The sequence below is a fragment of the Neolamprologus brichardi genome, chromosome 22 (assembly GCF_056152115.1).
Source record: "Neolamprologus brichardi isolate AB-2024 chromosome 22, ASM5615211v1, whole genome shotgun sequence".
In the NCBI taxonomy this organism is placed as follows: Eukaryota; Metazoa; Chordata; class Actinopteri; order Cichliformes; family Cichlidae; genus Neolamprologus; species Neolamprologus brichardi.
The window spans coordinates 13,016,108-13,038,766 of NC_142124.1; the positions used below are offsets into that span (position 1 = coordinate 13,016,108).

The following is a 22,659-nucleotide window of genomic DNA, read 5'->3' on the forward strand; positions in this document are numbered from 1 at the left end:
AGTGGTGTTGCACATTTTAGGATCTTGGGTTCGATGCCTGAGGTTTTAACAATGAATGAAATATCCCATTCTCCACTTCTCTGCCTGTGGTTTTTGTTGGGCTTGCATTTTCACATCATTAAAACTGAAATGCAAATGTGAGAGGTCAGAATTCTCTCACGTTGTAGGTTTGTGATGGTAACAGCTGCAGTCTGAAATATGTATGTTTATATGAATGTGTGTTGTGTAGGATTTATGAGTGGTCTGTGTGTGACAGAGCACATTTCCTCGCAGTGCACCGACATCGCGCTAACTCATCCTCGCCTGCATGCCAAGCCTCTCTGAACTCGGAGTTTTGCCTCACTCATAGTATGTGACCGGCTTATTTGGAGTTGAGTATAACACATTGTTTGTCCCTTCTAGAGCCTCCCACATGCCTCACTGAATCATTCTTGGCTTCTTCTGCACACAGCCATGCTTTTAGCTCACGTTTATACAAGCACGAATCTCTAACTACACCTCTGTCACCCTATCGCTGCCCACCCTTTCTTGCTGTCTCCTTCAGATACCATTTCTGTGATGTACTGCAACTTCACATGTTTTTCTTCTGTTCCGTTCCTTATTCCTTGTCCCACCCCATCCCTCCCTCAATCCCCTCTTTCCCCTATTTGCTTTCCCTCTCCTCCTCCCCCCCTCCCTTATTTTTTTTTTTTTTTTTTGCCATTGTCTCCTCTGTTAGGAGAGGGCCTGTCCTCTTCACGTCTTTCTCTCCACAAGCCAGGGACAGCATCCTCTGTATCCAACCTGTCCCAGAGACGAGAGTCCAGAGTCTCCGTTCTGCTCAACCACCTGCTGCCCTCTTCTTCTTCCAACACTGGGCTTTCCCCAGGTCCTTCTCCCTTTACCACCCCTCAGGCTTTACGCCGTTCTCAGAGCCCATCACACAGACAGGGCGTAGTCCTCGGCCCACAAGGCATCCCTGAGGTTGTGGTATCTCCTCCAGAGGATGAGGACCCACCAGAAGAAGAGGCGGTATCACCACAGCTCAGCCGGCGAGCATCCTCAGCATCCCAGAGCGTTGAGCTGCTGCCCTTAGAAGGCAAATATCTGTGTAGCCTGCCAGTGTGAGTCACAGCTTGAACAGAGAACACTAGCACTAGCATGAAAGCTCTGCTCACTGTTAACTTCCAACCTTGCGTCCATCTCATAAGTAATCCACAGCAAGGCTCACTCACTGAATACTGTGTATATATATCAATAAACGTTTTGACATTACTCACTGATGAAACCTCTGCTTGTTTCCCTTCTCTGTTCATCTCTTCCACCAACCTGTTCCTTTCTGCTATCTCTCATCCCTCCTGTTTTGCCCTTTAAACTTTGCTCCACACATTTTCTAAGCATCTACGCCTTGCTTAACCGAGTCCATCTTCACACCTTCCCCTTGTTGTGTTTGCATAGCTACCCCCAAAATCTTGTGCCGATACTTCGTCATCTGTCTTTTCATGTTTTGTTTACACATTCTGCTCACCATGACTCACATTTATTAGTTTAAAAACTTGTTTGAAGGGGTTTTGTTATTGGGTTTATTTCACCTTATTAATGAGTGAGCAGTTTATCAGCCCAATAGGTCATTCAGTCCATCTTTGTTTTCTGCAGTTCAGAGTTGCACAGCATTAATTACGTAGGCTTGATGTGTTTAAAAAAAAAAACCCAAATGTATTAACAGGGAAAGTATAACTCTTATCACTGGTGTCACATAAATCTTTTGATAGTGTGTTCTGTATGATTTCTGTGGTGGTACAGCTGAAAAATGCTGCCTAGTTTTTGTAACCCACTTTAGCCAGTCTTAGTGTGGGCATCATTAACTGGAGCTGCTGGCCTTTATTTTTTGTGCTGTCCTGCTGTTGTCAGTGACTCACAGCACTGTATAAAGAATACATTCCCATCAATTAATTAGGATATATTGGGGACTTTTGCACAGTTAGAGCAGCGCTTATTGATTGTTGTTTTATGCAAATCTTACAGAAGCCTTGGGACATTTATTTTGCTTTTGCAGTGGTGTTTTGTAACTAACAAAACTAGCAATACATCCTAAATCCTTTTATTTATTTATGAGCATTTGCCCTCAGGCGACTGATCCTTTGATTTCACCGAAATGTCATTCAACTTGTGCTTTTCCCATTCTCATCATTTGGCATCAGTTCCAAAGATACACGTTCTTTTACCCGTCTAAGAGTGTAGAGAGAGCAATGTGTGCCAGCAGCATGGCCAAAAATAAGCCTGTGATTAGAGCTGGTGTGTTGGTACTGTATGTACCATCACACTGGCACCTACTGTGACTTTTTGTTCTTCCCGAACCAAGCCGTTTTAATTTATTATTAGACTCTGTGTGCATGTGTGTACGTACGTCTGTGTTTGTTTCATTCTGGGAATGGCTCCATTTCAAAGTATGGGCTGTTAGAATCTGCATTCAGTTGATGGGAGCTGAATCTGAAAGGTTAGGGAGGTCTTATTATAGCTGACAAGCTTCTGTAATTGTACCCCCTCTTGGGGAAATACATAGAATTAAGAGCTGGCTTCAGAGGAGGCTTTCAGGCCTTTCCACTTTCAAATCATTAAATTTAATAATGTCATCTGGTGTTGGCTGGAGGTTGTAGAAACTGTACCGTTGAGCTAAATGGCTAACACTCTAACAGCTGTATGATAAGTGTATATGCCATGTCTGGAGGCTATTTGAAGTCTAGCTTACATGTTACAAATACATACAGTGAAGGTATTGTAGATATTGAGTTGACAAGAGGCTATTTATGTGTAAATGTCATGCACCCATTGAGTGTGCTCGTGTCATGTGTAAAATACCTTTACACGGGCCATTCGGGGACTCACTGCACTCCACTTGTTACATGTTAAAAGAGAGAGTTGTTGTTGTTATTATTACAGTAGTTGTATTTAAAACTCCTTCATGCATATAACAAATTATATTATTTTAGATCTGTACATGTATTCCTACCGGTGCTATAAATGTACCCTCTAATCTTCTTTTTGGCTTTTATTGGAATTTCCGCCAGTCGGTAATTTCAGACATCTATGCTACTTTTTTGCATATGAATGAGGTAGTGCTGTGACACCACTGTTTAAAAGGCTGGTGTGGTGGAGCATTCCAGGGCTTAGCCTTCCTGAATGAAGTGTGCTGGCAGACACAACCTAAACTAATCCCTCCCATATTTCAAGAGGCTTTGTCAGGTATGTGAGCAATCACGTTTCTGTTCAGCAGTCCCAGCTACCCAGCATTCACTGGGGTTACTCCAGGGTACAGTTCAAGGGTATGAATCAGTGGCCAGAAATCACTGGCAGAAATGATACGTTTTCATTTTGACTTGTGGTGTATTTCGTTTTTTATGTTTGCTTAATTATTTCTTGATGACTTTTATTTTTTTTTGTGGAAGTGGAAATGAAGAAAAACCTGGTAAAAGAATTTCAGAGGACAGTATGCATATGTAGTCCTTCGCTTTATATGCAGTACTCCCTCATTTCATCTCCCTCTCTCATCTCGCATAAAGTGCTAGCGGTTCCTGTATCTGGTATGGCTCAGATCGCATAAAGTGTGCAACCAGTCGTCCACAGAAATGACAGTTTTAACATTTGATCTGCCAGGACATCAAACACTTCCATTCACCTTTAGACCAAAGCCGACATGATTTCAAGCCAAGCAGGAGCATGAGCTCAACAGACTGGGAGCATTCAGGAATACTGTATTGTCAAATATCATCTTCCCTCTGAAGAGCTGTCACATCGTTGCTGCTCAGTGTCACATCATCACATTTAGCAAGTAATGGATTTAGTGGAAGAAATCATTTCACTTGACAGAAAAATAACATAATAAAATAGATTCAACTAAGCTTTAATCAGCTCAGGCATATGTTTTTTTAAAAATTATTATTATTATTTAAACAGTTTAAATGAACGCACATGTAATATAAAGTTTTTCATTTTCCGCAGTATGTTGCCAAAAAACTGCAGAATGGATCTGGTTGAACATTTAAAGCAAATTTCCTTAGGCCACTTAGCTAAGAGCACATACTGTGAAGTGCAGTGTTTAATTTTCCCTTTAAAACTGAATATATAAATATGAAGTTGAAACACTTATTTAAACTGTGATACTAAATTTTAAAAAAAAAATGTGTGATTCGCTTTGTATCAGGTTTGTTTGCATAGAGTGATTAAATTCCACAGTTGCCTCACGTTTGTTGAGCCCATGCTGTAAAGTAGGAGAAGTACTCATATCATTATATAATCTTCTTCATAATTAGACAGGCAAATTAATGGCACTTACTTTAATTATTAAAAGTTGCTATTATCATTATTAATCTTATTACTAATCACATGACAGCGTTCATGGCAGACCTCACAGCTGGTCTCCTGCCGTCATTTCCTGCCTTGTACTTACACGTTTTCTACCACCGCTTTGTCTTTTTCTCTCCTCTTTTGCATCCCAGGACCACTGGTGTCTCCGAACTCCGTCCCAAACAATCTGGATAGCAACAAGGCAATGGATAGGCGGCCATCCAAAGTAGGGGTCAGTAGAGAAAGCAGCAGTGTCGACTTCAGCAAGGTAACCTATCCCCAGTACTGAGCACAGAAACAGTCCGTCGTGGAGGGACCCATGACTGAACCATCAGTGTTTTGTTTTTTTCTTCAGTTTCTGGATGTTCACAGTCATTTCAATGGCCTCCATTGAAAACAGCCTCTATGAGCGCCAACATCACATACCTGTCAGCCTTTTTCTTCTGGGCTCAGTAAAAGGCATTAATCATTGCTCCTCCTGTAATGGATGCAGAATAAGCATCAAAGTTACATAACTGTTTAGTTTTGGAAATCCGTAGCATGGCTCCCATTCATCCTACCATTTTCTAGGTCTGCATCCATTAAGTAAAATGGCAGGTCGCCATAAGCACTTGTCAATATGAAAGCATCCATAACTGCCAAAAAATAAGGTGCTGTGTTTGCGTGAGTCATAGGAGATGAAGGCACAGACCCTTTTACACAGAGATGAACAAAACGTTGCCATGCTCGGGTCTATTTTTATTTAGCGTAGCAGTAAAAGCCATTTATCTGAGGAACATAATAAGAAATGGATAAAATCAATGGACAATCTTTGCTCAGTACTATGTAGTTCTATAGGCTGCTCTCAAATCCCCTTATAATTCATTTATTATCATAGCATCCAACTGACCTGCTGCCATTCCTTTCATTCCCATATCTTCATCTCTTTTCGCATGTGTGTACTTCCACTGGCTCCAAGTCTGTTATACCTTTTTTAAGCTCTTTCTTCTGTGTAGATCTGTATGTATGATTTTACTATTTCACTGACTTCAGGTGGACATGAATTTCATGAAAAAGATTCCCCCGGGTGCTGAGGCTTCCAATGTGCTAGTGGGAGAAGTGGACTTCCTGGAGAAGCCCATAATTGCATTTGTTCGACTGTCACCTGCAGTCCTTATCACAGGCCTTACTGAGGTGCCTGTGCCCACAAGGTAAGTTATTAAGAATTGTATCACATAAAGTATTTTCTTTTCCTAAAGTTTTGTCATTTAAAAAAAACACACCAAATATGACAAGTTAGGTTTTTTTTTTTTAAAGCAGACTTTTTAAATAATTTGTTAATGATGCTATCACGTCGACCTACTATAACCTGTGGATTTACTATGGCTGTGATCATAAACAACCCTTTGCAATGCCTGGATACAAATCTTGAAACATGTAATTGGGCAAAAAATTTGTAGCATGGTGTACAAAAATGTGGGCAACGCTTAGTTTTTTTCTAATCAACATGGGAAGAAGTAAAGCGATCAAAAGAAGAAACAACAAGGCTGATGGCTTAAAAAACATAAACAATGCAAATGCGAAAAGATGAACTAGTAGGGCTGGGCTATATAGCCCCGAAATGATATCGTACTTCACAATAAAGACGTTAATGATGATGTAGAAAAACATACTGAATGTTTTATGGGAGATTGCAGTATGTAAGTAGCAGCTAGTGCAGACAAAATGAAGGGCATTTTCCACCCTTATTTTTGTCACTGGTGTCAGACTGTCTAATTTGAAGTGTGAATCTATTGCCTCAAGGCTCTTGCAGTGCCATTGTAGTGATGCAACATAAGTCAATTGCAAAAAAAAAAAAAAAAATGTACCCTAGGTTTTTTAGGTGTTTTCGTTGTTTTCTGTTTCTGTTATTTTTATTACTTGTACTTAACTGCTGAGTGAATTTAATTTATTCACCTTATGATAAACTGATTCTTTACTAGGACACACTATTTTAATCTCAAGAGTCATATTTTTTTCCTGGTTAAATAAAAATAAACTGAAAAAACTTTGACCAGTTTCTTAAAGCCGTGCTCATCCGCTGTTGTGGACTGCAAACAAAAGTTAACCACATCAGTAATTTCTATCCACTGTCTGCTCTCTCTGACATATGGAGGGCAAATAGCCAGAGCTCCAGCATTGCTCGGTTGAGTCATTTGTTTATGTTTGGGTCGCACCTCACCAGCTGTCGGTATCTCCTCCTCATGTGGATTCTTAGCTTGGATGCAATCAACAGTGTATTTTTACCTCAAGTGATAAAACAAATTTGCTTGCACATTTTTCAAAGTGTTGCATTTTGTTGGTGATGTGATAGCCAAAGTACTTCCATACTTGTAAAGTAGCTCCCTTAGGTGAGGTTAGCTGAGGTTCTGCTCTTGATCTCACATGTCTGGGCTTGCGCTGTTGTTGTGCACTCTAGGGAGCATAAATACATAGCATGAGATGACACCTTTTTTCTTTTTTTCTTTTCTTTTTTTTTTATTTCGGAGCTACAAACCAGCTCCGAATGCAGTTTGTATCACTGTCATCAGTTTAAGTGTATTTAATTAATCTGTTTATTGTTGAAAGGTTTCTTTTCCTGCTTTTGGGTCCTCACGGTAAAGGACCACAGTACCATGAAATTGGCAGATCCATGGCCACGCTAATGACAGACGAGGTGAGAAGGACACTGCCATTTATTTGAATTTTATCTTATTTTATCTTTTTCAAATTTTAATTGAATTGTGCAACCATTCTCCAAATATATTTCATTTTCTAGATTTTCCACGACGTTGCATACAAGGCCAAAGACCGAACTGATCTACTCTCTGGGATAGATGAGTTCCTTGATCAGGTGACTGTCCTTCCTCCTGGAGAGTGGGATCCCACAATTCGAATTGAGCCACCCAAGAATGTCCCATCTCAGGTAAGTTAGGATCTCTACCACATTTTATATCAGGTGTATCTACTGAATATACATTTAAGTGTCCATTTTCATTTTTTTTTTGTTACATGACTGTAACAAAAAATTTAGAGAAAATTGCCTGGGATACACTGATGCATTGGCGATTCTAAAACTGGCCATAGGTGTAGCTCTCTTTGTTAGTCTTGTGATAAACTGGCAGCCTGTCTAGAGTTCAGCTTGGGTAAACAGTTGGATAAGTCATTAAGAATACAACATCTTTCATACTGTACTTCCATATATACAAGTCTTATAAACAGTAACCTATTGTTTATATGTCACATTTAGCTCTATATCATTATAATCACAGTAAGAGAGGCACCTTAAACGATGAGAGAGACCTTAAAAGAATTAAAACATATGGAACATATTGTTTTAAACTGTCCTACCTGCAGATAAAGAGGAAAACACCACTGCAGCCCAATGGCAGTACACCTCCAGCTGGAGAACTGGAAAAAGAGGAGGACCATCATGCAGGGCCTGAGCTGCAGAGGACTGGGAGGTGAGTATGTTATGGTGACATTATTAAACATCTATCCAGTCAGCTGCTGTTCCCTGTATGGAAATGACTTATTCTGTTTATTGTTCTGTTTATCATCTTGAGTTGCAGGGGTTTATTTATGGTTATAGGATGCTCTAAAATGTGAATTCTTCTGTGAATTCGAAGCTATCATCCAAATCATTTTCCTAACAGAGCTCATATTAAAATTTGAAATGGTATGAAATGTGAAATTTTAGAAGCACGACATTAGTTTGTTTGAGCAGATACATTACTCTGTTAAACTGAAATGTCGACATTTATGGATAACTGATACCACCTATCCACGTGCCACACACTGAGGGACAATGTGTTTATTGGCAACCTCAGACTGGCACACACTCATGTCTGTTGGAAGGCACTGTATTATTTACAGAGTCACGCTCCCTTTCACTGCAACTATAAAAGGCTTGTGCTATGAGCGAGCTACTCAGGGAAAGCTGAGCGTAAGAAAGTACAAGAAGCTAATGTTAACGGAAAAAAAAGCAAGCAGGAGAGGTTATTTCAGAGGTGTGAGGGAAAGTAAATATAAAAAAAGACCTCACAGGAAGGCTTTTGGATTAGTGTTAGAGAAAAGAGAGGAGACGATATATAAGGTGGGAAATGGATTTGAGAAATAGAAAGGCAAAGGAAAAACAGGCAGAAAGAGGCTGATTGGTCAGTAAGTAACATCAGACAGCATCTCAGTGAAGTCAGAAACATTAAATTAGTACATTTTAAGAACATCGGTTTACAGCTGACACTGTTACAGTAAGAGTCTTTTCTTTAGTGCTAATAAGCTCTGAACCAGATGGTCAGATGATCCAGCACAGACACTTAGATACTTAGCTTCATATTAATTGAATTTTTGTACAGTAATACTCTTGAAGCTTCCACTCTTCACATTTCCTGATTGAAAATATGTTGAAGTTACATTACATTCAATTTGAAAATTTCAAGCACTAAAATCTGCTCTGGGAATCTTCTAGAATTTTCGGAGGTCTGGTCCTGGATGTCAAGCGGAAAGCGCCCTTTTACTGGAGCGACATCAGGGACGCTCTCAGTCTACAGTGTCTCGCTTCTGTCCTTTTCCTTTACTGCGCCTGCATGTCTCCTGTCATCACATTCGGGGGTCTGCTTGGGGAGGCGACAAAAGGCAACATAGTGAGTCATAAAGCTTGGCACTTAAAAGTCAGTATTTGATCGCTTCATGGGTTCCAGTGGGCGTAGAAGCCCTAATCCCTTAGTCGTGTTATAGAGGAACGTTTGGGACTATTGCTACTACATATTGTGATTTTTGTACTGGCACTTCAGATGGGTTCTGTGAGGGTATTGTGAATGACTGAAAGCAAATACCCCAGTTCCACAGAATCCTAAAAATGGCCTGTATTTATATAGCGCTTTACTAATCCCTAAGGACCCCAAAGCGCTTTACATCCTAAACGCTCCATCCTAAAGTTGTAAAGTGCAAAAATCTGTTCTTTCGACCATCCATAATAGTGTTATCAGTGTTTTCAAATAAGAAATCCATTCCACGGTTTGAACAATTTTAGCTAAATAATGCAACACTCTTTCACTATACAATAAGATGGGATCAAATGCACATATGTTACACACAACATGTTTCTGACCTCTTTAAAATACGTGTATGAGAAATCAAAATAAAAAAAAATGTTACATAAAATCAAACTATTAATACATTTCACTTCTTTCTTTTTGTTACCATACAAACTGTTTAGTGTAGTGTCTCTTATTGTGGTTCTCTCTGTTCTCTCTCACTGTCTGCTTCTCTTTCATCCAGATGCCTGTGCTAGGCCAGGGACTGTCGGCACAGACAGTCTGTGTGCTGGTGTGTGTAATGTGTCTAAATAAACTCACACACTGCACAGAGATATGACTTCGGACAAGTCAGCAGTGTGGGAACATTTGAACAGTTTATCTAGCCTCTCAGACGCAGCCCATAATGTCTGTTTAATCAAAGCTTTATGTTCTGGTCTGTGGTCTCCTCCTCATCTGTTGCTTTTCTCCTTCAGCCTTTCCCTCTGTATCCTCCTTTGTGCAATTTCACCTCCCCAATCCCTCCTTTCTTATTCCCTCACTCCACTCCTCTCCTCTGTCTCTACAGAGCGCCATCGAGTCTCTATTTGGGGCATCACTGACAGGAGTAGCATACTCCCTCTTTGCAGGCCAGCCCCTCACTATTCTTGGCAGCACGGGGCCTGTTTTAGTATTTGAGAAGATCCTCTTTAAGTTCTGCAAGTGAGTTTGAGCAAGTTTGCTTTGTAGTAAAAATGCTCAACAGTGTTTTATGTTGATTCCCATTGTCTAATAGAAATTCTTTGTCTTTCCCAGGGACTATAGCTTGTCCTACCTGTCTCTACGGACCAGCATTGGTCTGTGGACTGCCTTCCTGTGTATCATCCTCGTGGCCACAGATGCAAGCTCTCTGGTTTGCTACATTACCCGCTTCACAGAGGAGGCCTTTGCAGCATTGATCTGCATCATCTTCATCTACGAAGCTCTAGAGAAACTCTTTCATCTGGGAGAATTGTACCCTGTCAACATGCATAACAGCTTGGACAACCTTACTCTGTATTCGTAAGTACTGAGATTTAAGTTACATGAATGATTAAAGGTCCATTTGTTTATTATTGTTTGCTCAGTGTTATATTTTTTGAATTGTTTGCACAGGTTGCATTAAATTTAGCTCTTCAAATTGCTGTCTCTGCGAGAGTGCGTTAACTGATAATGAGAGAGGTTAAGATTTATATTATCTTCTTGTACGACTACTTCAGCTGACTGGTTTACTGGGAAAACCCTAAAGTCTTATTAAATTTTCATTTAATTTCTGATTTGTAACGGGCTTTGACACAACCTCAGATGGACTTGTCTGCCCCTGGTCTCAAAGTAGGGACTTTCCACATTCTATTACAGTCTTTAGATTAAATTCCAAAGCATCACATAAAGTAGTTCCCTCTTAAGGAAAATATAATTTTACCTGGAAGATACACTGTAGCATGTACTTAAAGTTTGCTTTAATTGAACCTTAAACTTTATTTCTCACAGAAGGCTCAAGGTACAGACTTTGCTTAGTTTTGGATCCTCTGTCCCCAGGTGTCAGTGTTCTCCACCAGCAAATGCTACAGATGAGGTCATGCAGAAGTGGAACCAGTCCGGATATAGTCCAGACTCTATCGAATGGAGCAGCCTCAGTGTTTCAGTAAGACTAGCGCACAGTGACCTCTAGTGTAAAAAGCAGAAATTACAAACAGTTTTAAAATTGGAGAGCAAACAGTGAAGCTTAATGTTGACTTCATGCATTGAATCTATGTAGAGCACATGCCGTAGCTTCCCCAAGTAGCTTTTATACCTGTGTGTGCATGTGGTGTGTCTCTACAATTTCCCCACCTAAACACTTGCTAGCAGTGGAGTTTCTCTCTTCGAGTTGCTCCATTGTCTTCTAGCTGATTTCAAAAATGGCACCAAAAGAAGTAGCCAGAAATGCATGGAAGGAAAAGGTGGTGCTGTTGTACTGTGAAGTTACATCACTAGAGAGGTGTGTGTCAGGTTACGGTGTAAGTTACTGCATAAGGTTTCAGAAAGGTTTGCCATTACATACCTACAGCGTAGATTTAACACACAAGTTCAATTCCACTATAAGCCAATAGTCTACATTATATAATTCACCGTTTTAGTCATAAGCACAAGCCCCAGAAATACATTTACCTCTGCAATAGAGAGGATTCATTAAATTACCAATTTTTATCCTTTTTCTTCTTCTTTAAAGACGTGCAAATTGCTCCATGGAGACTTTGTGGGTCCTGCCTGTGGTCACCATGGGCCGTATATCCCAGATGTTCTCTTTTGGTCTGTTATCCTCTTCTTCACAACCTTCTTTTTGTCATCATTCCTCAAGCAGTTTAAAACAGAAAGATACTTCCCCACCAGGGTGAGATGTTGGGCTTAATTTGTTTATGTATGTTATTTCTTTTGTAAAACGCAGCAAAAAGAAGCTTTAAAAAGACAAAAGAAAGCACAGTTTAATCCCTAATCATGTAAAATGATGTTTAAATAGCACTATTTGAAATATGAAGCATCAGATCTGTAACATCATATGTCATTATATGTTTTGTACACCTGGTGCACGCAAGTGTGGGCAGATTAACCTAAAAGGTTCTGCCACTATGTAAATGTTTGCATTGAGTCATTAGTACAGGAGCAGACTCATGTGCAGAAAGAAGAGATCTTCCTGCATCCTCCCACATAGTACCATCTACTGTGTTATCACTCGGTGTAGGCCGGTGTTGGTATTGTGTAAACTGTAAAATGTGTAACAATTACTTTGATGGAGCTGTACCTACAGAAGGAAATGATATGAAGTTAAGCAGCTTCGCTTCTTTATTTTAGGAATACATTTATAAAGGGTGGCTGAAGGCACATGTCAAATCCCTAAATAAATTAATCTGTTTTGTATATGTGTGTGTTACATAGGTGCGATCCACTATTAGTGACTTTGCAGTGTTTATAACCATCATGATTATGGTGCTAGTGGACTACCTAATGGGGATCCCGTCTCCTAAACTGAATGTTCCTGACCGCTTTGAGGTAGGCATATTGTTCATCTGCATTGCTCCATTTATTACTATTGAGCAGCGGTCCCCAACCCCCGGGCCTCGGACCGGTACGGGTCCGTGAGTCGTTTGGTACCGGGCCGCGAGAGTTGAGGCTCAGGTGTGAAATGTATGGTTTTCAGGGTTTTTATCGGTTTTCAGAGTTATTTTGTTATCGTTTGTACCGTTAACTCGGTTTTCCTGGGTCTTTTCATGTGTGTTATGAATAAATCTTCTTTTTTTCGGTACCGGTATTAGTTTTATTTTGTTGTATTTATCCGCAACACCTTAAAGGCCGGTCCGTGAAAATATTGTCGGGCACAAACCGGTCCGTGGCGCAAAAAAGGTTGGAGACCGCTGCTATTGAGTACATTTTTAGGGATCATAGCTATTATCTTCTGTAAGCTTTAAATAAAGTATATAATCTGTAGATAAAGTAAAGGTGTTGTAATTGTATTGTATTTTACTCAAGGGTTTCTTTACAGTGTTAGCAGTCTCTTCTCAGAGATGTAAAAGTACAGATTGTGTGTGCTTAAGGCTTTCATATACAAAAGTTCTTGCTGGAATAGTCTAGATTCTGACCAACACATTACAAGTAATGTGTAAGATAAATATTCTCAGTTAGTTCATACCTTATATACTTAATGTGGCTTGCACTTTTCCCCTCAGCCAACTTCAAAGAACAGAGGCTGGCTAATGGATCCGTTAGGAGAAAACCCTTGGTGGACACTGCTGGTGGCAGTACTTCCTGCCATGCTCTGCACCATCCTCATTTTTATGGATCAGCAGATCACAGCAGTCATCATCAACCGCAAAGAGCACAAGCTGAAGGTCTGACTTTTATCTAAAAGTATTTTGAGAAAGCTTGTGATAGGGTGCCAAGGGAGGAACTGTGGTACTGTATGAAGACGTCCGGAGTGAGAGAAGTATGCTAGGGTACTGCAGCATATGTATGAGTACAGCGAGACAGTGATGAGGTTTTGCTGTAGTAGTGACAGATTGGTTCAAGGTAGGGGTGGGATTACATCAGAGATTGGCTCTGAACCCCTTCTTGTTTGCAGTGGTGATGGACAGGTTTGACTGATGAAGTCAGGCAGGAGTCTCCGTGGGGAGCAGGTGGAAAGGTAAAGATGTAAGGAGTAGAGTTAGTGAAAGTGGATGAGTTTAAATACTTGGGGTCAGCATCCAAAGGAATGGACAGTGCAAAAAAGAGGTGAAGAAGAGTGTGAACACAAGTGTCAAGGGTGATTTGTGACAGAAGGACAGCAGCAAGAGTGAAATGGAAGGTTTACAAGATAGAGGAAGAGCAGTGGGAGGGTTTATGGATGTAGAGAAGGAGGACATGCAGAGGGACGGAAGAGGACGGTAGAGAAAGGGTGAGACAGATGATTCAGTGTGTTCACTTCTAAAGGGAGGAGCTGGAGGAAGTATAAAAAGTTTCACAAAATTTATTTTTATTTTTTAATTTTTTACAGAAAAAGGCAAATAGCTGATTGATCACAGTGAATGAATCTGTCACAAAGATTTTTCTCTTCAGTCTTGACAGTTTGTGTATGTCCATGCCTCTACTTCTCATATCTTACAGAAAGGATGTGGCTATCACCTGGACTTGCTCCTCGTGGCAATAATGCTGGGCGTGTGCTCCATTATGGGCTTGCCGTGGTTTGTGGCTGCAACCGTCCTCTCCATTTCCCACGTTAACAGCCTGAAGGTGGAGTCTGGCTGCTCCGCACCGGGAGAACAGCCCAAGTTTTTGGGAATCCGGGAACAGCGAGTCACGGGATTTATGATCTTTGTCCTGATGGGTTGTTCTGTCTTCATGACATCAGTGCTCAAGGTGCGATGGGGTTGTCAGTGAAATAATATTTGCTTCTTCATGAGGATTTGCTTCCCCCTGTAAATCACTGTATATGTTATACATAATGTGTTGTCACCTGGCACAAGTGTGTCATAGATGTTTTCAGCTTTTTCCTTCATGTACCGTAAGTTAAATATTTTCTAATATGTTGTTTGATTTGTGCTTTCGGCAGTTTATTCCAATGCCGGTTCTGTACGGAGTCTTTCTCTACATGGGTGTCTCTTCCCTCAAAGGCATTCAAGTAAGTCTCTCCCCTGCTGTCTTTGAAGATAGTGCTGCTCTTCTATTCAGAACAGAGCAGGAGTCTGGAGCTGTTAGTAAAGATAAGTTTGCCCCCTGCAGTTGCAAACCTTTAATGGTAATTCAGAGTCGTTGGGAGCTTCTCTTAAATGTGTTTCCTCCTCTGAATAATCTATTAAGTGGTACTTTCATGCATTTGTATTTCTTAACTGTTTCACTGACTCTCTTTACTCTATAGTTCTTTGACAGAATCAAACTGTTTGGCATGCCTGCAAAGCACCAGCCTGACCTGATCTACCTGCGCTATGTGCCACTGTGGAAGGTCCATATCTTCACCCTGATACAGCTCAGCTGTTTGGTGCTGCTCTGGGTAATCAAGGTGTCTGCAGCAGCTGTTGTATTCCCCATGATGGTAATGACTCAGCCTTACTTATTTTATCACTTCATTTTTACTGGAGAAGAGTTATGTTTTTTAATGTCACAGTTATTGATCATTCATCTGTGTGTTGTGCCAAATAACAGTATAGCAGAGGGTTTCTTTTATTAGTAGATATGATTTTATTGTGTCATTCCTTTATGTTTGGTTTCATCTGTAATTCTAGGTTCTGGCGCTGGTCTTTATCCGAAAGCTTCTAGACTTTTTCTTTACCAAGAGAGAGCTGAGCTGGCTCGATGACTTGATGCCAGAAAGCAAAAAGAAGACTGAGGATGATAAGAAAAAGAAAGCGCGTGAAAAGCTGGTAAAACTCATCTGTTTTCCATAAGTGAACATCACAAGTTTATTTGTAATTTGAATTTGAAAGAAGTTTTTGCTTTTCTTTGCATTAACAGAAAGTTGGCTGTAGCAGATTTTGTGTCATAAATGCGGTGGGCGGTATTTTACTGGGATTACTTGACAGAAAAAAAATTATATTAACTTTTGAGCATGATGTTAATGATAGGAAGGAAGATCTAAACCATGACATGAAATGTGTCCAATCACAAGCCTTTTCCAATGATAGTAATTAGTATACAGAACTAATAAATAAAAATATTAGTTCTGTATACTCAAGGTTTCAAGGTTTGGTAGGATTAAGGATTAAGCAGACAGCCTTGACCCTGAGAGTAGAGTTCAGAGCATCTGTGAAGAGCTCATGCCTGTGCTCCTTCTGTGGAAAGAACTTAAAAGTAAGAGGAAAGAGCTGGAGGATGACAGCTGACTATTTTCAATATCTACTTGAAGGTCACAACCACTTCTGCTTCCAAATGATACAAAATTAAAACTGCTCCTCAGTTACAAAAATTTACTAAATGAGATTTTTTTTTTCTTCCTACTGTACTTCAAGACATGCACTGAAATGACAAAAATGTAGTTATCCTTTGTTTTTCTTCCTAATTTGCATTTAAACAGTAATACTGCAAAATCTCTCCAAATACTCCATCTGTCTTTGTTGTAAACAGCAGCTTTCCAGATCGTGTAAATCCTTCTGAAGCTCAGATTGGAAGACAGTTTAATTATACTACAATTCGAGTGGGTGCCTAAACAGTGGATCGAATCAAATTGCAAATTAAATTGCTATATAATTGTGGCAACTAGGCAAAATCAAATGGGTATATTGGTCTTGCAAGCATGGCTGTTACGGAAGAAGAAAGGTTTTGAATCAAGTACTTTCAGTGCTACACAGCCACAGGAGACCAAAACCCAATATAATATAAGCCCAGGCCAATAAGCCAGATGTTAAAGGTGATTTAAATATGAATAAAACTGTGAGACTCAATTGTTTGAGGATGAACCTCACTGCAGTAATAACTAGTTTTTAAACTATAGATGCATTTGAATCTAGGATGAAGAGTCCGGACTGGAGGAAGAAGAAGAGATGGGGATTAAGGACACTTATGAAGACTCAAACCGGCTCAAGATCCCAGTGAAGGAACTCTCAGGGAGGTGAGTAATGCACTCCATAAAGCATCCTTTAGATGTCACATTGTGGGATGGAGAGCTGAATCTTCTGTAAATTTTCACTTGGGAGTGAAGTGTATTCGTGTTAGTGACCGTAAATCTCACATACTACTATAATATTTTTATCTTATGGCCTCATGGCTAAATATATTTACATTTTTTTTGATCCAGATAAATAAAGATTTCACTAATTTCGTATGTCTTGACTTCTGCTGTGTCTAAACTTAAAAAATATGTTTTTATCTACAGCTTGAAATGACAATTTAAAGACTGGTCATCAGCTGTGTGTTATGTCCATCTTAACAGATCATACAGAATAGAAGTAGTGACCCACAGCGTCCCATTGTAAGAAGAGGTAGCATGGCTGTGTGTACAATGACGATAATAATAATAATAATAATAATAATCTCTGACCGACATTGCTGCATATTATTATTAATAATAATAATAATGATGGATTGCATTTATATAGCGCTTTTCGAGACCCTCAAAGCGCTTTACAATTCCACTATTCATTCACTCTCACATTCACACACTGGTGGAGGCAAGCTACAGTTGTAGCCACAGCCACAGCTGCCCTGGAGCAGACTGACAGAAGTGAGGCTGTCAGTGAAGTGTCTTGCCCAAGGACACAACAACAGAGACTGTCCGAGCTCGAACCGGCAACCTTCCAGTTACAAGACGAACTGCCAACTCTTTGAGCCACAATCGCCCACGATTAACCCTGCTGATAGTTTGTGCATGGGTGAAATTTTCAGACCATACAAAACAGATGATTTTAAACACACTGCTTTGTGTATTCCTGTCTTTTTGTTTTTATTATTATTATTTGTTTTAAACGTAAAAAGGTCTATGATAGAATGATTGCCTCATCTAACTAATAATATACATACAGTCAACTCTCAGGATACCCCTTTGCCTAAAAAGCAAACAGCTCTTAATACATGTTAACACAGAAGTTTGTTTGTGGTCTGTCTGGTCTGCCATACTGTGTTGTTAACTTGGTTTAATCTCTAATATATGCATGTTTGCGTCTGCCTCTCCTGCACTGATCCTGTCCTGCTGTCTTGATGTCTACATGCCTGTCTTCTCTTTTTGTTTCTGTTTGTGTGTGTGTGTGTGTGTGTTTTCATTTTGGCATGTAGTTCTGACACTGACCCCTTGGTTGTAAATATCTCTGATGAGATGGCCAAAACCGCAGTGTGGAAAGCAGTGAACTCGAGTGCAGAGTCTTGTGTCCAACCTGTGAAGCTTAGCGGAAGGTAGCTATGCCATCTCCTGGAGTTTTCCAGAGCCCCTGCACCCAACTCTGTTACTTCAATATGATATTATGCTCGCTAAAAACAAAAGGGACTGCTTGATAGTGCTATCTTAATGTACGCTGTAGTCAGAAACTGAAGCTAGTTACTGCCTGGAAGGCCACAGCGATTGCAGTTTTGAGTGTCGGGAATCAGTTTAATCCTGTAAAAGCAAAGATAATAGTTCCTGTTCCTTTTAGATCCTATAGCTGTTAACCTGACTTGAGTTGACAGGAATATATTTGCAGAAAAATGGCATTCTTCAATAACAGTTTGACATAGTTTGCACAGTAATGCATGTCAAACTCTGATTTGGTTTCCTTGGAAAGGCAAAGGGTAGGAAACACTTAGAAATAATTACTATTTATCACCTAGTTCCATCGGATTGGATTCTGATTGGTCCCACATTCAGACTGCACCGTGTTTCATTTATCCTAAACATACTTGCTGTCATGATGTGTATCTCCTAAAGTCCCAAAGATTTTTACAATTTGTTTTAGGTATCTTGAAAAACTGAGTAGGTGTGTTGATGCAAAGAGGAAAAACACAGTACTGTGCAAAGGTCTTGTGCTACCCCTCATTTCCTTATTTCAAGGAGACAGACTTACTTGTTATTTTTTGAAGTGGAATTGAGCAATAGTTTTGCAGACTTTCCAAAGGTATTTCAATGTTTGTATTTTTTTGCTGCTTTCAGTCCAGTCCTCGTATCTGCATTCTTTTCAGAAGAATGTTTCTTTTGTTGTTTGTTTTTTTTCTTAATCCATTTATCACTGATCTATGGATCACCAAAGCATAAAAAAGGTACCTAATTGAAGGGATGAACCAGTGTTGTGTTGATGTGAATCAATTTTGAGCTTTATAGTTATGTTCTTTGTCACCGGCAGTCTATTACATAAACACATAATTTGCTTTCATTCATTTATTTAGTTCATTTTGAAGAAGAACCCAAAGATTATCCCAGTTTGACATTCGTTGGTTGGTTTCCAAATGCTTTTCTACATCTATTTCCCATCTTACTACCAAAATATGCAAAAATATGTGGTGGTTGAAGATTTTGCATTGCACTGTAAACAACCTTTTTGAGTTACATGCATATTAATTTCACTAGATTTATTTGGGATAAAATAATGTAATGGTGGACAGAACAAAGTCCACTCACCCATCCATCCATCCACCCATAGATGTCTTTAGATTTAGGCACAAATCTAAGTTTCTAACATTTAGGGACAAAGACAATCAGACACAGAATAAAGACAGGTAGCCTCCCAAGATTTATCCACTATGTCTGCTGTCTTCTTGCCTTGAATATAAGTCCTTACCCTGTGGGCCACTTCCTTGTTTTTTGTGTTGTTTAGTTTTGATTTTTAAAAACAGATCCTAACTTGAAGTTCAGTCTCTAAAACCTTTGCACAGTGCTTTGTGTTGACAAATCTTTTGCCACAGTTCTCTCATTAAGTCCCATCCTTACCAAGTTGTACTAAAGCTGGTAAAGTCTTGTAAGTGTTTGCAATTAAGAACTATCACTCCTCTACCTGATAGAAATCACACATTTGTAGTTGCTCGCAACCCTTAACACCTCCATAAATCTGCCTACACACTCATTTTCTCTCTATTTGTTAATCCCTGAACAGCCAGGAAAAGGTGGCCTGCGTTAGAGTCGACGTCAGCCCAGACACACCTGGAAGAGACTCCACTACCGAGACGTTCCTGTAATAAATTGTGCAGACCTCCTTTTGTCCTCAATACCTTCTCCTTCACAACACTTTTACCACACCGATGGACGCAATCTTAGAAGGAAAGGGGACACACTGAACTGGAGCAGCACAACCTCTCTGCAGAGCTCCTTCAGGGTAGCAGATGAGCTCCCTTAAGGATGCGAGTCCTTCTTCAACACACGTCTTGAAGTCCGTCATGTACAGAATGTGTACGAATGGTTGCCAAGATGTACTTTAAAGGATAAAACTCCAAGAAACAAAGGAATTCTGCTGTAACTGCCCACCGATGTTCACTGTTCAGAAATTCTCTCTGTCTAGCAGCCATTTATTACTCATTTGAAGCACAGACACCAAAGGAAGGGGCCTCACTGGTGGGGGTGTTCAACTGTGTGAATTTTACTTTTAAACCATCAAAACTTTTATTTATATTTATATTTTACTTTTGTTATTTTAGCTGTTCATTTTACTCGTTCTTTCTTGTTAGCATTCTCCGTTTCTATATATTTAAGGTGGAACTGAGACCTTTCACTAAAGTACACCAGCTTTGAAACCTTTTTGATTAAAGCCATTCAGGTACTGTCAGCACCAGATAATTCTATTTTATATTTGGTCTGACACAATAAATGACACAAACCAAAACAGACAGAGGTCCATTCAGATACTACTACTACTACTGCACCACACTAATATTACTGCATACATCTTTGTCAGATTTGCTCATGAATAATCTCTCCTGTCTCTAGGGGAACACTCAGTATTGATACTGCTGCTCAAAATTAGTTTTTACTGTAAAGCCTCACTGTTCATAGTGTATGTAATCTTACTGAAATATTACGCGTATGTGTACTGTGTTCTTTTCGTTTGTAATATTGTAGAAATCTACTTCAGAGGCCATACGAAGTCTGTACTGTATAGTAAGCACTTTGCCAGTATAGTTTCTTACCTAAGATGAATTATGGTGTGTTAATAAAAAGGTTACTCCTCCTCCCTCTGTATTTATACATTAGTCATTCAAATGTTAATTATACAACTCAGGAATCTTGAGTGATTTCTGACTGTCGTCATTTGATATTTTAACCGTCTGGCCACTGTGTTTCTCTCATGGCTGTCATCACAACTATTTTACCTAATGCTGTAAATCATGACATATACAAAGGTGCGAAAAAATGAGAGAATATTTGTGACCCCCAGATAGCAGCACCTGTTTTTATACTGTCTATATTATTGTATTATTATTACTGTATGTGTGGGTGTGTGAGTACGAGCGAGCGTGTGGTATAAAGATAATTTGTTTAGCGTTGCAAATCATAAATCATTTTATGCAAAATATTTCTACTGTATATGTAAAGGAATATATTATATTCTAGGAATTCTTATTTTGCTGACAGCAGTCCTGTTTTAGCAATAAGTGTTCCATACTGTGCAATGGACGGACTCCTGAACTTGGCTAATATTGAGGCAAGGAATTATTCATCAAACGACTTCTGTGTATGTTTAATCTGCTCTGTCTGTGTGTAGCTACAGTGACTATACGGACAATAGCTTATGTGCCTTGTTGAAGCTCTTTGTGTACAAGTCTAGTACTGATAGTTTAAGTGTTCAGAAGAGAGGTACCGGCATACGCGGTGGCACCCAAAGACGGATCGTAGAGTGAACGAGGACACGGCTCTTCCTGTCGTAGTGTAATGCCATGTCTGTGTGAAGGTTGTAGCCTGAGCCATTGACTCAACAGTGTAGTTCAATTTATTCTTCCATTTAGAAATGTAACTAAATACTGTTTGTCAGTGTGTTTGTGTGTTCTACTATCACCGCTAGTGTTTGCTCACAACATAAAAGCTCTGTAATCAATTTTGAGGTACTGTTTCTTTTCTAAGTGATTAGTGTGTCAAAGTGTTGTGCCGTCAACATCCAGAAAGAAGTGAGATCTATATTAATTTATATATTTGATTAGTGGGAAAAATGATTCATGTGTGGTTATTTCACTACATATGTGGACGTTCAAATGAAATGTAAAATGTTGTATCATCAAAGACGGTTAACGTCCACCAACCAGCTAAGAATTTACGATTCCTGTTGTTTATCTTGTTTTTCCACATTATGAGGTTCGATTTAAGATGCATGAATCCGGATAAACGATCAATAACATGAAGGAGTTTCTGGCCTCTATTGTCACACCAACATCACAGAGTAGAAAATGCATTTGTTTTGTACAGACATCAGTGAAGCACACAGCATCCAGTTGTTAACTTGAACGATGACTCTTCTGTCATGGCTGATTGTTGAAAAGCAATAAAAACGAATACAAGGTGATTTTTCTTCTGTCTTCATTTAAAAAAAAAAAATACAGATTTTTTTCATTAGTTTAGGATTTACAGGTCACATTTTACCTTATGTTGTATTGATAAATAACTTAGGCTTTCAGTCAACATGATTTAAAACCCAGAACTGTGAAGTGCACTCACTAGGAGCTATATTAGGTACATCTGTTAGCAGTCACTTATTTCTCATTTAAAACCATAGGACAAGTTTAAAATGAAGGAAAAACTGTGACTTTTCCGCACAACCATCTCTGAGGTTTACAGAGAATAATCTGACAAAGAGAAAATATTGTTTGAGTGAAAATGTTCAGTTGATACCAGAGGTCAGAGGAGTATAGGCAGACTGCTTCAAGGTGACAAGAAGACAAAAAGCAACTCTTCGTTACAGCCATGGTATACAGAATCTTTGAATGAACAGCAGGTAAACCTTGAAACAGAGGCCATAGTAGATGAGGGTCCACAATGAGTGTCACTCCTGTCAGCTGAAAACAGTAAACTGAGACAACATTTCACACAGGCTCACCAAATTGTTGCTTGTCTTGATGTGTCTCAATTTCTGCTGCCACACTCGGTTAGTAGGATCAAAATTTGGCACAAAAGACAACAAAGCATGGATCCATAATGCTTTGTATTAATGGTTTAAGCTGCTGCTGGTGGTATAATGGTGGAGTGGATATTGTTTCGCACACTTTTGTACCAATTGAGCATTAAATGACAAAGCTTGTTACTGACCAGTTTCGCCCGTTTTGACCAGAATGCCTCCATCCAGCAGAAAAAGGTGTCACAGTGCTCAAACGAGCTCAAACTGCTTTCTCGAGCATCAACACAATAGTCTTTTTTTTTTTAGTTTTTGAAGACAACCGGATGTTTTTCAATCTGAAG

At 39.5% G+C, this 22,659-nt stretch overlaps 1 protein-coding gene across 1 annotated transcript in view; it reads left to right on the forward strand.

The window, feature by feature from the left end:
• LOC102778102 (sodium bicarbonate cotransporter 3-like) overlaps positions 1 to 21,769 on the forward strand; it is a 48,430-nt gene extending 26,661 nt beyond the window's left edge. Inside the window, exons 9-28 of the mRNA XM_087834545.1 lie at positions 719 to 1,078; positions 4,476 to 4,591; positions 5,356 to 5,513; positions 6,910 to 6,997; positions 7,100 to 7,246; positions 7,678 to 7,784; positions 8,789 to 8,963; positions 9,925 to 10,058; positions 10,152 to 10,397; positions 10,914 to 11,019; positions 11,587 to 11,748; positions 12,291 to 12,404; positions 13,079 to 13,240; positions 13,995 to 14,246; positions 14,440 to 14,508; positions 14,746 to 14,919; positions 15,110 to 15,247; positions 16,331 to 16,431; positions 17,592 to 17,708; positions 19,376 to 21,769. Coding sequence (XP_087690671.1) covers positions 719 to 1,078; positions 4,476 to 4,591; positions 5,356 to 5,513; positions 6,910 to 6,997; positions 7,100 to 7,246; positions 7,678 to 7,784; positions 8,789 to 8,963; positions 9,925 to 10,058; positions 10,152 to 10,397; positions 10,914 to 11,019; positions 11,587 to 11,748; positions 12,291 to 12,404; positions 13,079 to 13,240; positions 13,995 to 14,246; positions 14,440 to 14,508; positions 14,746 to 14,919; positions 15,110 to 15,247; positions 16,331 to 16,431; positions 17,592 to 17,708; positions 19,376 to 19,457 — 3,008 coding nt within the window. The 3' untranslated portion in view covers positions 19,458 to 21,769. The remainder of the gene's footprint in view (positions 1 to 718; positions 1,079 to 4,475; positions 4,592 to 5,355; positions 5,514 to 6,909; positions 6,998 to 7,099; positions 7,247 to 7,677; positions 7,785 to 8,788; positions 8,964 to 9,924; positions 10,059 to 10,151; positions 10,398 to 10,913; positions 11,020 to 11,586; positions 11,749 to 12,290; positions 12,405 to 13,078; positions 13,241 to 13,994; positions 14,247 to 14,439; positions 14,509 to 14,745; positions 14,920 to 15,109; positions 15,248 to 16,330; positions 16,432 to 17,591; positions 17,709 to 19,375) is intronic.
• The last annotated feature ends 890 nt before the right edge of the window (positions 21,770 to 22,659 follow it).